Source organism: Danaus plexippus, chromosome 10, assembly GCF_018135715.1.
Source record: "Danaus plexippus chromosome 10, MEX_DaPlex, whole genome shotgun sequence".
In the NCBI taxonomy this organism is placed as follows: domain Eukaryota; kingdom Metazoa; phylum Arthropoda; class Insecta; order Lepidoptera; family Nymphalidae; genus Danaus; species Danaus plexippus.
In genome coordinates this window covers 7,395,398-7,413,260 of record NC_083543.1, presented here as the reverse complement: position 1 = coordinate 7,413,260, position 17,863 = coordinate 7,395,398, and the positions used below count along the sequence as shown (strand labels likewise).

General features: G+C 29.5%; 2 protein-coding genes across 4 annotated transcripts; both read left to right on the top strand.

Annotated features, from left to right (window-relative positions):
* Window positions 1-23: 23 nt before the first annotated feature.
* On the top strand, window positions 24-10,744 carry LOC116767042 (arylsulfatase B-like). 2 transcript variants are annotated; one of them, XM_032657194.2, is made up of 8 exons: window positions 24-47; window positions 3,545-3,635; window positions 5,613-5,772; window positions 6,173-6,399; window positions 7,330-7,438; window positions 8,627-8,782; window positions 8,889-9,557; window positions 9,644-10,744. In XM_032657194.2, coding segments are annotated over exons 1-8 (1,806 nt in total). In that variant the 5' UTR covers window positions 24-45; the 3' UTR covers window positions 10,036-10,744. The 2 variants fall into 2 exon arrangements, with proteins under 2 accessions (XP_032513085.2, XP_061377612.1); XM_061521628.1 differs by lacking the exon at window positions 24-47 and adding an exon at window positions 943-1,112.
* Window positions 10,745-10,875: 131 nt separating this feature from the next.
* On the top strand, window positions 10,876-15,827 carry LOC116767106 (arylsulfatase J-like). 2 transcript variants are annotated; one of them, XM_061521629.1, is made up of 8 exons: window positions 10,876-11,068; window positions 11,768-11,927; window positions 12,089-12,315; window positions 12,407-12,512; window positions 13,129-13,281; window positions 13,486-14,148; window positions 14,243-14,482; window positions 14,949-15,827. In XM_061521629.1, exons 1-7 carry the CDS (start codon window positions 10,967-10,969, stop codon window positions 14,452-14,454), a joined length of 1,623 nt encoding a protein of 540 aa, XP_061377613.1. In that variant the 5' UTR covers window positions 10,876-10,966; the 3' UTR covers window positions 14,455-14,482; window positions 14,949-15,827. The 2 variants fall into 2 exon arrangements, with proteins under 2 accessions (XP_061377613.1, XP_032513176.2); XM_032657285.2 differs by lacking the exon at window positions 14,949-15,827 and having other exon boundaries at window positions 14,243-14,858.
* Window positions 15,828-17,863: the final 2,036 nt, after the last annotated feature.

Genomic DNA, 17,863 nt, shown 5'->3' with positions numbered 1-17,863 from the left:
AGCTATGATTCGTATACCATAAGTCCTGTGAGGATTACTGCAAAAATGTAAGTATGACTACGATGGTTAAAATCACTTTCATTTTAACGATATAGCAATTAATGTACCAGAGAAAAGAATTTCTGAGGTCAATGAAAGCTGAATGAACAAAATATATTAATTATTTCATACAATCAAAAATTGTTTGTTTACGCAAAAAAACTTCAAGCGATTTTTACTGAATACGTCTGAAACTCAAAACAGTTTAAATATTATAAGATTATTACTGAGGAACGAGAAAATCATAAATTAATCTTGCACCAAGATCGAGCTCATCTTTGAACAGGTAATAAAATAAATATAAAATATATTATTAACACTGAAAAAAGTCCATGTTAAGTGATGTTTTATCGTCTTTATTTACATTAAAGTTATTTTTTTCTGCAATTCCGAGTCTTAAATAATGTAAGCATTGAAAACGGTATTGAAAATGACAATACATTTCCGTAACAAACGTAATGCAAGTAAAGAGCTGTTGCGATAGAGTTGACGAAATGGTTCGTTCTGTCACATTAATATATCGAGAGTTTAAGAAAGTTATATAGCTCAAGGTTGTATCTCAACGATTATGTGAAAACGAACAGCCTTTGTTATGATAAAAATTTATCATTCTCTGCTATTGTAAAAGAAAATAGTTTTAACATCACTTTTGCAATTCTATTTCGTTCATACTCTTAAATAAAAAGTTATATTGGCCACTCTGGAATAACGTGACAAATTATGCTGAGATATTATTAAAATTTTGTTATCTGTGTTGCAATTTTCATTTATCTGTATATCTTTTAAGTCCTTCGTAAACTTGAAATTTGTCATTGGGATTAGCGTAACCTTTCTTGCGTGACGTTTATTGATAGCAATTGTCTCAGAGATAGTTTTAATAATGGTGTGAATTCTTTTGCAACAGTCCTTTGCGGGCAACCTTCACTACTTCAGTTCTGTGTCCGTTGTAGGTTTGTGTGGGTGTTCCGCACTAACTAATAAAATTTTATTTGGTATTAATACAATATATATATTTTAAATATATATAGTGATATTTTTTTTATTAATATGTTTGAATATTTTGTTAAAATCTGGTAAGCTTTTTATATATTTTTTTAGTTTTAATTGATAATTTATTTGAAAATTATTAAACTAATGTATTTTCTAAAAATATATATGAGTGATTTGATTTTTTTTTTATTCTTTTGATTTTATTTCGTATTTTCGATCTGTTTTGAGATTGTGTATTGACTGAAATGAGATTTAGAAAGGATTATTTTTAGAAATTTTATAATAATTATTACTATATTATAAGATCAGAATAATTCAATATTTTTATTCTTACAATTTACATAACGAGGTTGGCAAATGACTGAGCTGATGATTATCATTGGAAAAATGTAAATTCAACTCTAAGAATAATAGCTTCAACTAATTCGCGTGTTCTTTATTTAAGGCTACGCAAAATTGTATACCGTAGTTGTGTGCCATAGTTATAACATAAAAATTAAATATAAAAATATATTGAGAAAGAAATATATTTTTTTGCCGAGATCCTGATTTGAATTTTGATTTGGATACTTTAAATTCGGCTAATAACGAACTAATCATAGGTTTGATCGTAACACGATTATTATTAGCGCTGAGCTGATTCATGAATAGTCTTTATATCTTTTTCCTGTTCCATTTTAAAATTAAATGAAACCTGTATTGATGTTGAATATGTATTTTTAATCTATTTGACATTTATTACCTACAATACTGCTAATAAATTTAGGTCCACATAATGAGATCTAAGATTTTCGCGAGTTTTATTCATTTATTTGAAACTAGTATTATTCGGATATACTACGCGGATTTTATTATTTAAAAAACTACATAATCCCGACGTTCCGGTTACTTTGCAGCAACCGTGATCACATCTCGTCTGCCCGTGATCACGGTTATTTTAAATAATAAAATCCGCGTAGTATATCCGAATAATACTAGTTTCATGTAAATTTAGGTCCGTATGGTAACTAATTGGGCGTTTACATGTCCGTTATAGTCCGTACAGATAATTAAATATATTTGTGACTTTGTATTTTATTTGCTAAATAGTAGTTTTTGTTTCGATTCACGTATCTATTGAAACATAAAATGGATCTAACAATAAAGATAGTGGCTAGACCAGAAAAAATGAAAATGACGCTGAAATTGTTTCCCAATTCGTTTGCGTGCTAAGTAGCTTATGCAGTGATTATAACTCTGTGAATACAAAACAATTATGATGTATGTGTTACCATACATTTTTAAACATCACTTTAACCTCAGATTATTTCGTAAAATATGATAATCGAGTTATTACTTAAGTTTAAACCATGTTTTGAGATTAATTATACCATCATTACCAATTTGAAGTTACAAGAAAAAAAAAATGCTGTAGGTTTACAAATCTTGATTTTATTGGGTCTTCAGTAAAATAGATTTGAATAGCAAAATATAGAACCTCATTCGACATAAAAATTTCGATTGAAAGATTGAATCTACAATAGTAAGAAATAAATATTTTGCTATCAAGGATAATGTTTTGATTATGATAAAAATTGTGTTTTTTTTTAAATACAAAAACAATAAAATTCTATTTATTATGTAATATAAATAATTTTACTTTAATTTCAAATAAATGACGTCTATTTCAATTAACAAACGCCAAATATTTGGTCTTTGTTTAATTTTTATAATAACGAATAATTTGAGTTATCATAGAAATTTAAAACAGAATATTGTAACGTTTTCCCTGTGTTAGTTATATTAATTTATTTATTAACATGCTCGTTTTGATATAACTTATAATTGAATAATTTAGGTAAAAAACCGGATGAAAAATTGCTGTTAAGCAACGAACTATTTTTATCTTAGAAACATATGTAGATTGGAATTGTTTAAAAGACTCATATAATAATTTGTGCTGTAATAATTGTGTCTTTCTAAAATTATTGAAGTTAAATATAGTTTACGGTTGCATATATCAATATCTCAATATTTGATAATATTTTTGTTTTAAAAGGATTTTAATATTAATAATAATATTGCTAAATATAGGATTCATTTTAGCAAAGATATTTAATATAAACTGGTCGAAAGTATAAAGTTCTTTATATATGCCTGTAGTGTGTATATTTACATATACATTCTTACTTACCCAAAGGGATAACTGAATGTAGTCGTCTTAAGGGATGAGGTCACCTGTTGTGCCTCAATTTTCCAAGTACTTTTGTTTGGTGTACATATAAAAGTGTATTTTTATATTTTATTATTTAATTTTACTCAATATCTCCAAACGATTCGTGCACATCATGTCTGTACATGTTGTCAGTATTCGCATGTGATTACAAAGGATTTCCAACGTTCAGTCGGAGTACATTCTACATTCTCTTTGGGATTCATCGCCTTTCAAAAATAGCGCTCGGGCATCTGTTCAAAGATACCTTTATTTGTAAGTTTAAGTGGTTGGTAGGAAAGTAATTCTATATTTCTTTTACAGGTGGAAAATATGTGTGCTGCTCGTAATATTTTCACGCAGTGTGACTTCACAAGCCTCCCCTCATATTTTATTTATTATGGTGGATGATATGGTGAGACTTTAGCCTTATTTGATTTAAGTATAAAACAAAAAATACGGGTTTGTAGACGATCCTTACAATGTAATCGAATAAAATAATGCTTTCATACACCCTTTTGGTGCTAATACGTTTTTGAACATGAGAATTGTTTCCTTTGTTTGAAAAATAAACAACCACTGTTTCAGTTTGTTACATTGTTGTTAATTTATCAAGTTGTTTTATGAGTTATCTGTAATTGAATTTACGAAACTGTTAAAAGATAAGCAAGGCAGTTCTTCCAACAACAACAGAGGTCATAATATAATAAATTGAATAAAACTATTTTTTTTAGTAGTCAGTAAAAGATATTAAAAATTTTAAATTTGTTATTTTACTTATACGTTTTTCATTGTATATTTCACGATGTCTCTCACGGTCACGGTTTCGGTGGCATGAAAGATATATTCACAAAAATATGTTAATATTTATATATGGACTGTTTAAATTAAACAGCCGTTTTTGCAAAATTACCATTTGGGTAAACTCTGTTATTGTAAGAAGAAACTTTTATAATAGTGACATCGAATGTTGTTTTGAAATGATATAACCTTGAACTATGAAATATTTTAGGAGTGTATGCTTGTAAAAAAATTAATTTATTAAATGTCAGGCTTGTAATTTGATTATAAATCGACTATGTTATAATCATGTTATATCAGAAATAGGCGCGTTAGTTGCTAAGAACATCTCGCATGTAAATTCATACGCATAATACTTATTTTTTTTTTATCTAGGACAAAATATTAATAATCTGTATGACAACATACATCCCACATTGTCAGAATACAAACATTATGACAATGGCCGATGACTTTTCTCATGTTGTAGTCAATTTATTACTCTTAACTAATTAATTACTATTTATAAATGCTAACAATATTTAAATATCATGTATGTGTTAGTGTCTTTATAATGATTGGTAATAAATATAGAAATTATCTCATTTTAAGACCTTCAAAGCAATGAATAGTGTTTTATGTTTGGAATAAACTTATTATGTTCCCAATAAACTTATGTGAATGATATTAAAGTACGTAACAATTTTAAAGGAACTAATCAAACGTCATAAAATTAATAATAATTTAATGTACAGATTACGTCAGAAATTATTCATTTATTATTATATAATGTGGATGTCAGTTTTTTATTAATTTTGTTCGTATAATATTTTTTCCATTCGAATACCTTCATGACAATGAGAAGGGTCTGCTTATTTCGTATATTTTATCTGAGGATCCTCAATAACGAGATATTAAGATAACGCACAAAAACGTATATAAAATTGGTTGATGAGAATTTTTATTGAATTAAAATGATATACGAATTACATACATATTTTCTTTTGTTTTGACTGTTCTTAGATGTCTTTTAATAAAATAATATATATTGTGAGAACCAACGAAATATTAACAACAAATAGTTCTATGAACATAATTCTTTTTTAATATAAGTTAATGTGAATTGTAATACAAACCGTGTGAATTTTTTTATTGAAATATAATAAAAAATCTTGTGGTAAAATCGAAAAACTTATTTGATTTCAAAATATCAGTACCTTAAACTGTAGTCATAAAAAATAAAACTAATATTTTTCGGATTATACTACGCATATTTTATTATTTTTAAAAACTACATATATACTACCGACGTTTCGGTTACTTTGCAGCAACCGTGATCACGGGCAGATGAGATGTGAATGTAATCGTAAAAGTTTTATATGTGTACTATTATGTATATTCACATTATATCAAATATCATAAGCAACTTAGCAATATTTTGTCGGTTGCAAATTTGTTTCCTACTCATGCCGACGAATATTTTATTCTGTCTTCTTAAAAAAAATTTGATTGCAATGAAGTCGCGCCTGCCATTCTGTATCACTATATTTCCAGTCTCATTTGATTAGAGTTTCAATTCGACAAGTCAATAGAACGTCCGGTTTGTTGACAGGGATGGAATGATGTTTCGTATCATGGATCTAATCAAATATTGACGCCTAACTTGGATGTATTGGCCAGTAGGGGTGTGATACTTCAACAGTACTACAGCGAGGCGATATGCACTCCGGCACGTACAGCGCTACTCACCGGCAAATACCCCATGCGACTAGGTCAGTGTCGAAGTTCACCTAACAAGATATATAACTTGCTAGTATGAATTTTTTTTAATTAAAATACACACTAATTGTTTTGAGATATTCAGAATTCTCTTAATATGAACTGCCTTCTTATTATTCATGTTGTAAAACTTAACACAGATGGTTACGACTTATATAATTAATAAGTTATAATAATACATAAATAAAATAAATATATATATATATATATATATATAGTATCCTGTAAGTATCAATGCTTAACCTATTCTTAAAGTTATTATAAAAGTTCAGCTTACAGTTGCCGTCAATCAAACTATATAATAATCCTTACATATGTATGTATGTTTAGTGTTTAATTTTTTTTTTCTATTTAATTCGTAAGAGTTATAAAATAAGAGAGAAATATTAACAGGAATGCACGGAATGCCGCTATATAATTCAGAAGATCGAGGCATACCGGTGTCAGAGCGACTGCTGCCTTCATACTTAAAGGAAAGAGGTTACAAAACTCATTTGGTCGGTAAGTGGCATGTGGGTATGTCACGAAATCAGTTCCTACCAACCAGAAGGGGATATGACAGCCATTACGGAATGCTCGGCGGATTTGTAGATTATTACACGTACAATAAAGTTGAACTGGTGAGTTAAAATGTCATATCAAAGGTTATAAGTAATTCTGTACACCTTCTCTATTCTATAGCAACGGAGATTACTCTCAACTCCGTCTCAATGATTTCAAATATTTATACCAACGATCAGCGTTAGATTATGATTTTAATATTCTTTAAACTTAGATGAAGACAGCTTAACTTTATTTATAAGATATCGCAATAAATCCTTTCGAATACCTTCAATATGATTTTAAATTTATGTTTAAGTACCGATCGATTTTCACTTTGATATTAATTTATTATAAGGTTCACATAAAAGCCAAGTATGTGTTTGTTACTGTATTTCCTTATAATAATATTGAAAGGACTTCTATGGCGGACTATGACTTAAATTAAATTTGTAATTTACGATACATCGTCTTTGTTCGTACTAACAGAGACTTATTATGAAATTATTGTACAAATTTTCTTGTTAGAAACAAAATGATAATATATTATTATTACTATAAATAGTGTCTTAAAAATATGATAACGCATCTTTAAGGAGTGGTAAAGAAAAACCATGAAGGAGGCTTTTTTTAACTTATTATCAAATAGAACCTTTTTCAACTATCGCTAAAAACTATTAACATAGAGTTCTTAGTCTAAGTTCTAAGTATAAGTGTTCAAACCTAATTTCTAAGTTATCGATAGAATCAATGAAATTTAATCAAGCAAATCGTACCTTAACTCTAAAAGCTCTTCATCGGCTGTTCAAGGTACATCATCAGTATTTGTTTTTGTAATGAAATAGAGGCCTGGAACAGTTTCTTTTTAAAAATACTGAAGTTAAAAACACTGACTATAAAACTTGTAGCATACGAAAAAGCAACCATTGGCTTGTTGTACTCTATTAGTAATATAACGTTTGATTTTATTAAATAGTTTGATAATCTTTATAAATATTTTATTAATTCAGTTGCCTAATGGGAAAGAGTTCTATGGAGCTGACCTTACGGATAACGATATCCCACAAGACGACGAGGACCGATATATTGTAGACGCACTAACTGAAAGGGCTATAGACAGTGAGTATTGAAGTAAAAAAAAGGTTACAATAATATATATAAACTTTATGGTTGATACAACAAAAGCCTCGGGCAATAAATTATATTTTTTGTACAACAAACTGGATGGTGCTTTACTATCATCTCAACTTATGTTAAGCGGAATAAAGCCTGCGATAGTAATCGCACTATCCCAGTCAAATGATATTCACTCTTGCCTTGAAGGCATCTAGATTGTAAGCGTATACGTATTATACTGGAATACCAAAACGAAACTTTACATACATTCTATTTTGGAAACCCGGGTAATAAGGAAGCTGTTAAACTTGTAACCGAGTAACCCTCTCACATTAAAGTAAAACACTAATATTTTATATATACTATGTTTTGCCGGCGACTCCACCAGCGTGGATTTCGAAAATAGAGAGGTGTGTTTCAAAATACATCTACCGTCTCTCTCCGTATGTGCAATTTTAGAAATAAAACGATTATGACGTATTTCTCTTGGAACTGCGTGAGATTAATGAATACATTACAGTCTCTTTTACTTTATTTATTCTATTTGATTGACAATCACATGACGTATTGTCTGTTTGAAGTTGTCAATTGAAAGTCGTTCTGTCACACTGACTCAGTTTTCATATGAAGACATCTTAAAAACCTACATTATAGTGAAAAGATCTTATTTTCTTTTAATTTTCTTCTACACGAACAATGCCATAAAGGACACGGAAAATATATCTAACTTGTTTGGAATTTAGTCTCAATCATCCATCCGTAAAATAATAGCGTTATACAATGGACCAATTTAAAAATAATAAATTTATATTTCCTTGTATTGTGAGACATTTAAAGAAAAAGAAAAGGAGTTATTAGCATTATTTAACACATTTATATTATATATGTATTATATTTATCATTTTTCATAAATAGTTTATAATTTGCTAGGAACAAGTTTTGATAAATATTTCAGAGTATTATAATATCACATTATATATCGGCTTCATTCATAATTAACAAATCATACATTTTTAATTTAACCATTATCGTAATTTTAAAAATAACACAAAAATAATATTAAATCTTTGACTTAAAGTTAAATATATCGTCGCTATTAATACGAAGTCTACTTTTATACAATCTAATACAGCTCCAATCTAATTTTTTTAATATTTTTTATATTAATATTAAGTTATATTTTGATTTCAGTCATACAAAATCACAATGACTCAAGTCCAATGTTCCTTCACTTGGCGCATAACGTACCACATGCGGGCAACGATGGAGGGCTCCTCCAGCCTCCAAATGTACCACTGTCCAAGAGAAATCAACACATTGCTCATTCTAATAGAAGACTCTATGCAGGTATTTATTTACTTTACCACATAGTTTAAAATCCCCAACAATTCATTGCATTAATTTGATATTTTTATTTCATAGAGCTATTTTCATCTATCCTATATATTTTCAGAAATGGTTACTCATTTGGACCTCAGTGTTGGAAAAGTTGTAAAGGCTTTAGCAGATAACGGAATGTTGCAAAACACTATCATCATATTCGCGTCTGATAACGGAGCGCCGACTGTAGGTATGTTTAATAACTGGGGAGTGAATTTACCTTTTCGAGGGAAGAAGCAAACTCCTTGGGAAGGGGGCGTTAGAGTCCCGGCCTTTATATGGCATCCTTCATTAAGACCGAAAGTTTGGGATGGTCTGATGCACGTTACCGATTGGCTCCCCACTCTCGTGGGGGCTGTTGGGGGTGAAGTGAATGTCCAGATTGACGGTGTCAACCAGTGGGATTCTATATCAAAAGATGCAAAACCTAAAAGAAAAGAAGTATTGATTGCTATTGAAGACAGTGATACCAATATTTACGCCGCTTTTAGAGCTGGTGATTATAAGATCGTTGTTGGAAATGTGACCGGCTTAAGCAACGGTTACTATGGGGCTGACTTCATGACCTATAGAGCGTGCCCACCTGATTATTTTACTACTCTCAAGTCTTCAGAGGTAGCTAAGGTTTTCGAATCATTTAATATGAAACTGGACTACGACGAAGTGTTGGCTATGCGAGAAGCAAGTATTATCAAACAAACAGACCCAGTACGAGACCTGATTCCGTGTGAGCCTAGTCCTGGTAAGTTTTAAAAATTTTTGAAGAAAAGTTTACATTCTTTATAAAAGATGTATATGTACTGAAAAAAACATTTTTTTTTCTTGCAGAACGTGGTTGTCTATACAATGTCAAACGGGATCCGTCGGAGAGCCACGACTTATGGAGCAGAGGAACTAAGATAACAGATTTACTGTGGAGTAGATTGAAGAACTTATGGTCAATGCAATTAAGAAGAGGTCCAGTAACGATAGACCCTCGGGCCGATCCAGCAAATTTCGGTTACAGATGGATGCCGTGGCTTAATGACAGTTTGCCAGCCAATACCTTGAATAACACTAATTCATCCAAAAATGAAATAGCTTCAAATCTTAGTGAAAAATATTATATAGTGCCCAATAGTGACGGTTCTTCAGATGGAAAGACAGTAACAACAACAGTTAACTGTCAAGATGTCAAAGGTTTTAGAAATTTCCTTTGCATATTAAGAAGTGTTTTCTAGATCAATTAGTTTTTTATTGTTTTTGTACAGAGTATAATTTAATTACTTATGTTTTTCTGTTGTTAATCATAATTGTTATTCGTTTTTATAAATTAGAATTTTAACTACAAGCGTTTCATTGAAATAATTTTGTGTGAATGGGAATGAGTGAAAATGATTTTATTGCCATACGAAACAGTTAAAGCTATTTTTATTCACACGATTATTAAACATGCTAAAAACTATAGTGTTGTTAATTTTGCATGATTTACTAAAAATTTGAATGGAGGGAGATATGATCTCAAAGGAAGACGTGTGCTGCTGATTGGCGAGAATTGTGGGTAGAATCATGTTCAGCTTTCGGCATTTAGTAATATGATATGGGGACTCTTAGTAAAACTGATAAAAAGAGTAGAAAATTAACTCATATAAAAAATATTAGTTTGAACTTAAAGATCATTATTATGAAAATTATTCTAGTTAAGATATGTTCTTAAACCCGCCGCTGGTACGCCACAATCTTAAATGTCACTCAATTTAGAAATAAAATCGAGTTTGTGTGATAAAGATGATATTGGCATTACGTAACTGTAAACTAATCTCAGTTTGTCGTTATGCCGTCATGAGCATACGCGTCTTTTTACCAGTTTTATTTATATATTATACATATTGAAAAAGTGTTTAAAATTTTCAAATGTATTATTTGTTAAATAAAGTATTTTCTATTATAGTTAATGTTTGTGTTTCAATATGATGTTCATTGAAATCGAGGTTGCCATCAAATTTTAAAGATTTCTATCAGTCTAACGCAATCGCTAGCCATTTGGCTTGGCCTTGGAAAGGGCAAAGTATTACAGACAATATTAACTTACATCAAACAAATGTTCTAGTGATATATAACAGTGAATTGTAGGGCTGTAACAGTTTACAAGGGAACTTCTTTTACAGAAAAATGTCAAGTGTGTGCGAATTGTTTTTGTGTTTCTTAACAGTGAATATTATTAAAGGAGGTGCAACTCGTCCGAACATCGTCTTTTTTATTGCTGATGACATGGTAATTTTTATGAAATCGTAACTTTATTTTAGAATCACACCGAAAGTAAACATTATCTTTATTTAGAAAGCTGTATTTACTGATGATCTAATTTATACATAGATTTCAAGTTAGTATTTAGAATATTTAATTATTTTTAAGGCAGATTTAGTAAAAAATAACATCTTAATTTCCTGACCTGTAATTAAATTGTTTAAAGAAAGTTCTCGCGTAATAACTACTCCAAGAATTACCATTATTAGAAGGAATTAAGAGTTGAAAAACGTTTTTCTGCGAAAATCTTACATCTCAGAAGGTTTTCAATATGGGATATCGCCGAAGCTTAGTGCGCAATAAAATTAAATACGTCTCTAGACAATGATAATCAGATTTTTTGTGAATAACTCGTATCAAAAGTTAGTAAACAAAAAAATATGCTTCGCGCTGGTTTCCGGTACATGACTTGTTAAAATTTGAACTACATTTATAAGGGACTATTCATATTTTTTATATAAACAATACAATACTATTCATGTCTAAAAAAAATCTATATTGTTCTTTAGTAAATTATTATTGCTCATTTGATGAGCGCTCAGAATTTCCTTTACTAAAAAAGTATTTATTGCTCACTATTAGCATTGCACTTCAACATATACGATTAACTAACAACATTCCCATAAAAAATATTGCAAAGGTTGTACGTCAACATAAATATTGCAGGGGTGGGACGACGTGAGCTTTCACGGGTCGGATCAAATTTTGACACCGAATATAGACCTGCTCGCCTATACCGGCGTCGCTTTAGAGAGATATTACAGTCATTGCATATGCACGCCATCGCGCGCCTCTCTCCTCACTGGGAAATTCGCACATGTCATAGGTAATATAGCTATATGTTTTTGCACGCGTTTTTACAGAAACAAATTAAATATTCTTACATATTTACTTTGCTTCATTTCAAATTACGGATGGTTTTACTTCGTCATATATATCGGTTTTTATAAATTGTTGCTAAAGTAACTAATTAGTGACACATTTAAGGTATGCAGGGCTACCCATTGACAAACGCGGAAGATAGAGCTCTACCTCTTGGAGAGAAAATTCTACCCCAATATTTAAAGGATCTCGGTTATGCCACACATTTGGTTGGAAAATGGCACGTTGGACAAGCAAGAGCCGAACATTTGCCCACATTCCGAGGTTTTGACACGCATTTCGGTCACAGGGGTGGCTATATAGATTACTACGAATACACGTTATTGGAAAACGTAACTTATTCTTCTTTAAATATATAGCAATTTATTTTATTGTTCATGATTCGTATCAGTTTTTTATACTAGTTTTGTTTGAATTTTACAGTGGGACGAAGGGGACGTTTCTGGATTTGATCTTTTCCGAAATATGACGGCTGCGTGGGAAGTTGAAGGATATATAACAGATGTTTATAATGAAGAAGCTAAATCAAGTAATTTATAAGTTAGGATAATTTTGATGTATTATTATAAAATATATCGATTTTCACAAATTCATTTCACATTAGTAGCGTAACGATTATCTAATATAAATATATATAGTAGTTTAACATCATAAAGTATAATACTAACCATGATATAGAGAGGAAATTCAAAAGCTGAACATTAAATCGTTCGAAGTTAGTTTTATATTCTGAGCTGGAGGAATATAAATTCAGATGTGATAAGTATCACTTATTTTATTTCCGAAACGGATATTTAACTATTTTATCGACTTGTTTATCTATTTCATATTATTAAATTGAAAAAGGATAAAACTATTAACGTTACTAGTGAAAAGGGTTTGTGCATTTTTATTATTATCGGTACTTATCAATTAAGTAAATTAAAAATGGGGTGTTCATAATATTAATTGTATTTCTTGTTTGAAAATAAATTTGTCAACTAGTAAATAACGTAAAATTAAACGATTATAGAAAAATAAACTATTCAATTATTAAAAATATATATTCAGACTAATTTAAAACCAACATTAAGATTAACAACAATAAATTTAATTAAAAAAATACTGAAGCAGAAAGACATCCTTGTGTTAATTTTCGCTTTCAGTTATAAAGGCACATGACGTCTCAAGGCCATTATTCCTTATGGTTGCACATAACGCTCCTCACTCCGCAAACGAAGGTGCTTTCTTGCAGGCACCGTCGGACGAGGTTCGAGCGATGCGGCATATTGAATTGCCACAAAGAAGATATTATGCTGGTATATAAAAAGAGTTTATTATGTTGCGAAAAACATTAGCAACTTCCAAAAAACATGAAAGAAGAATTTGCTAATAGTTCTTTGTAAATTTCTTCTCCACCTTGTCGTAATTAATTATTTACTGCCAAGTAGAGTAGTCAAAAAATTTTTGTAAACATTGAGTTACCACACATTTGTTAATTTTTATAATTGTTTTTATTCCAGCTATGGTAAAAAAACTTGATGACAGCATTGGAGACATCGTTAAAACCCTTTCCGAGAAGGGCATATTAGATAACACTATAATAGTATTCGTATCTGATAATGGTGGTATAACGTCACAGATGTCCGCTAATTATGCCTCCAATTATCCCCTGAGGGGACTTAAAATGAGTCCATTTGAAGGGGGTATCAGGGTAAACGGGCTGATATGGAGTAAAAATTTAACACAAAGTAACCATTTGTGGAAAGGCTACATGCATGTTTCTGATTGGCTGCCGACACTTTTGAAGGCTGTGGGAGCAGAATCGGCTAAGGAAATTGATGGTTTTGATTTATGGGACAATATAGTAACCAATACCATATCGAAAAGAGAGATGATTGTGGAAATTAATGATTATACTGGTTTTTACTCCATAACTCATAATGAATTTAAACTAGTAGTTGGTTCAGTATTAACTAGTTATAGTGATCATCAAGGGAAACAATTTAGAGGCATTATTGGTAAACCACCCTCATATGAAGATGCTATCAAGAAAAGCAAAATTTATTCCGTACTTTCGGATAATGGGATAAATTTTGGATTTAACGAGACAGCACTTAGAAATAAAATAAAAATTAAATGTAATGATTTGAAACCCAATCAAGAAATATGTTTTCCTTCAAAAGGTGAGTAATAATGCAGATGAGGTTTTTGAACTACTCTGATTAATATTATACTAAGAAATGTAAACTGTGTCTTATTTGTTGTAATTTTCTTTAGAGAAATGGTGTTTATTTAATATCAAAGAAGATCCTTGCGAAATAGTGGATTTAATGGACACTCACAGTGATGTTGCCAAAGAACTGCATACGAAATTGGAAAGAGAGATAGCCAGAACAATACCACGTACGATCCCTCATGAAACAAATCTAAAAGCTATGCCCAAATTCCACAATTATACTTGGGATATTTGGAAAACTTCGGATAAATAAGTTACGGAATAGAAAATAAGATTTACTGGTATAGTCACAGTGATTCAGTAAAGTATATTAATTTCAGAGCAATGAACTATTATTTGTCAATGACTCGATAACTCGGCCATAATAAATTATAAAGAAAGTAATTATTAGAAAATCTTTCGTGTAAATGATTTGTCGTTTGTTCTGTTTTTTTTGTTTACATAAAAGAAAACGAAAATTACTTAGTAATATTATATGAAGATATATTTTTTATTATTGATATTTGTTCCTTTAATTTGTATCTTATTTGTTCTGTTTCGTTTGTTATAGAAATAAATTCGTATGTATTTAGAAAAATACGATATTATTATATTTTGAAACAATTTTCGTACCGTTTATTGAACTCTTTTTAATTATATTTTATTTTGGAAGTGAAACTCGTGAGTTATAAATACATGTGTAGTATAAATAATATTTTTTTGCTATCATTGCGGTTTTTTTTTTTAATATTTTTCTCTCTCTTTTAGTTTTCGGCGTTTCCTAATAGATTTAGCCAAGGTCACGTGTGAATATTATACTTAGCTATGTAAAGAGGGATTTGTGAATGAACAAGGTCGCGACTAGAAACGAAGCAACTTTTATATTGCTGAGATTTCTATTTTATTAATTGACAAAGGTCATCTGCAATGTAAATATTATTTTTTTTAATTTATTGATTGACTACCATATCTCTTTTGTATAAAACTGAAATTATTTCATCGTACATAGCTAGATGTCATGCATTTGAGGGTAGATTTAAGGCTATAGAACGACCATTTATTTTATTTCTCGAGTCATAAACAGGTCAATACTCGTATACTGTTATATAAACTTTATGAACGCCAAATTCGAAATAAAAATATTATAATAACAACATTGCCTGTATAAAAATTCTTATTGTATATATTTTTTGAGATTTTCCATTTGTAAGGAACTATTTGATGTTATAACTTTACAGAAGCTTTCACTGTACCGTGAAATTAAACTCTACCTTTGAAATATATTTTCTATTTTTCGAAATAGAAAATACTCTTTAAATATTATACTGTTGTATTAATGATTGATTCTTGAATCTATTAAATGTTATATATTTTTATATTGATGTATATTTATCTCATAGTAGACGAACGCTAAGCTGAATTTAAGTCCAGTTGTATCTATACGTATTCAGATAACAGCTGTCTGGTGTTAATTAGAGAGAAATGGTGTTTCAGCAGTGAACGCCAATAATGATAGAACTAGCATCAATTTGAATGACTTCACGGATCTTAATATTATTTTAAAACAGGTATTTTTGTATTTGAAATTATCTTTAAATTTAATATTCTGTTTTACAATGTACATTTTTTATCACTTGTTAAAAGGATATCCGCTATCATTAAAGCTTAATTAAGATATTAAAATTTAAAAAAAAAAAAAATCATATTTTTTATGATTAAAAATATTTAATGTTTCAACAAAATCAGCGAAAATTATCTCATAGCTATTTATTTTCGATGTATTTATTTAAAATCTTGTTTGGCATTAAATTAATAAAGATTCAATTGATTGAACATTAAAAAAGAAAATATAGTGTTTATTGTTTGAATATATATTTACATTGAAAAATATAATATAAATATATATTTATTTAATTAATTCTATAAGATATCAAGGTTTTGCGAATTTACGCTTTAAATAAATACGACGTGACGTTTATCGTGATGTCAATGTGTAACCCACAACATAGTATAAATTTGTTTAATATAAGAAATGTAGGTCATTCAAAAAAAAATCTGCAAGATGTTGTTACATAAATAATTTTCGTGTGATATTTCATATGAGGGAAGAGCAGAAATTATTTGTATCGTAAAGCGAAACGCCTTAATTTCTATATGGTAGTTATTCTTTATGAAAATTCATTTTAATGCTTACAACCATAATGATCAGGATATATCAAATAAATCAATATTTAAAATGTATATATTTAACGTTTATGTCTTATATAAGACATTTAAAAAAAAATAACGATAGAATTACAACTTAAAATTGTAAGGAAAAAGATTCGTATTACCGTTCCTGGGCGAATGTTCTTTTTTGTGTGGTGTTCTAATTATGAAAGCTGCAGAAAAGAAAAAAAAATACTGCGAAAAATTTAGGAATTATGTCGAGTATGTTTTAGGTTATCTTATTTAACATGACTTATAAACATATCAAACCTCTTTTATAATTATAATTATAAATAATGTAAAAAATTACAAGTATTATCCTTTAATTTCATTGTTAGATTAAAAAATTACAAAGAAAAGTGTAAAAAAGTAATTATATTTCACTAACGAATTGAAAATCAAGTTTCATATACAAGAAGTTTATAAGAAAAAAATTGTTTATAAGTAAGCAGCACAAATTACAAATATTTACAGGTCGTAGCACAAGAATTCTCTCAAAGCGTTCACGAATATGAAAATTACAAGGAGCTGTATATATATGTAAGTTGCAATATTTTATACGACGTTCTCGGTGAAATTCAGAAATGGAACAATGTGAAACATTTTGTATTAACAAATAAAAAACAACATTCTATTTCAACCTTACAAACTCCTTTTTAATTAGAATATAATTAAAAATATAATATTTTATAGTTGTGACGGAATTTTCTCTTCTTTTCCTAAATACTTCTTAAAACGTCTACTTAAATCATTATAATTCTCTTTGCCAATCTTTACCTGTAACAAAGACTATAAATATTGATTATTATTATATATTATATGTATTACCAAGGAAAAAACGTATAAGTATGAAAGTATTGTATGGGAAATCAGACCTTTCAGACATCTATATGCTTGCCCTAAGTTTGCTTTGTCACATTTCATACGTAGTGTTCGTAATACTTTCATCGATCGATATCTATGATTTTTTTTTCATTTGAAAGTTACTTAGCTTGGTGTGATTCTTAGGTATGTTCAGCCAACAGTTTAAAAGTATTAGCTTTTTTAAGGATCATGTCAGGTTAAGTACGTCGAGCATGCCATATTTTAAAGGAGATATCAACGCGTAGTTTTTTTTTTTGTAGTTAATATATTTTTTAGTTATATTCTGAATTCACAGAGTCGTGGTGGCCTGGAGGTTAAAGGACCGCCTCTCATGCGTGAGGGCGCGGGTTCGAAACTTGGCAAGTACCAATGTGATCTTTTCCGAGTCGTATGTACTTTCTAACAGTATTTAGACACCACTGACAAACGGTGAAGGAAAAACACCGTGAGGAAACCTGGACTTATAATTTCAAATTATAAGATTGAAATCGCCAACCCGTCTTGAGCAAGCGTGATTAATGCTCTAACCTTCTCCATGTGAGAAGAGGCCTTTGCTCAGCAGTTGGCTCCTATAGGCTGATGATGATAATGATTCTGAATTCAAGTTCTAA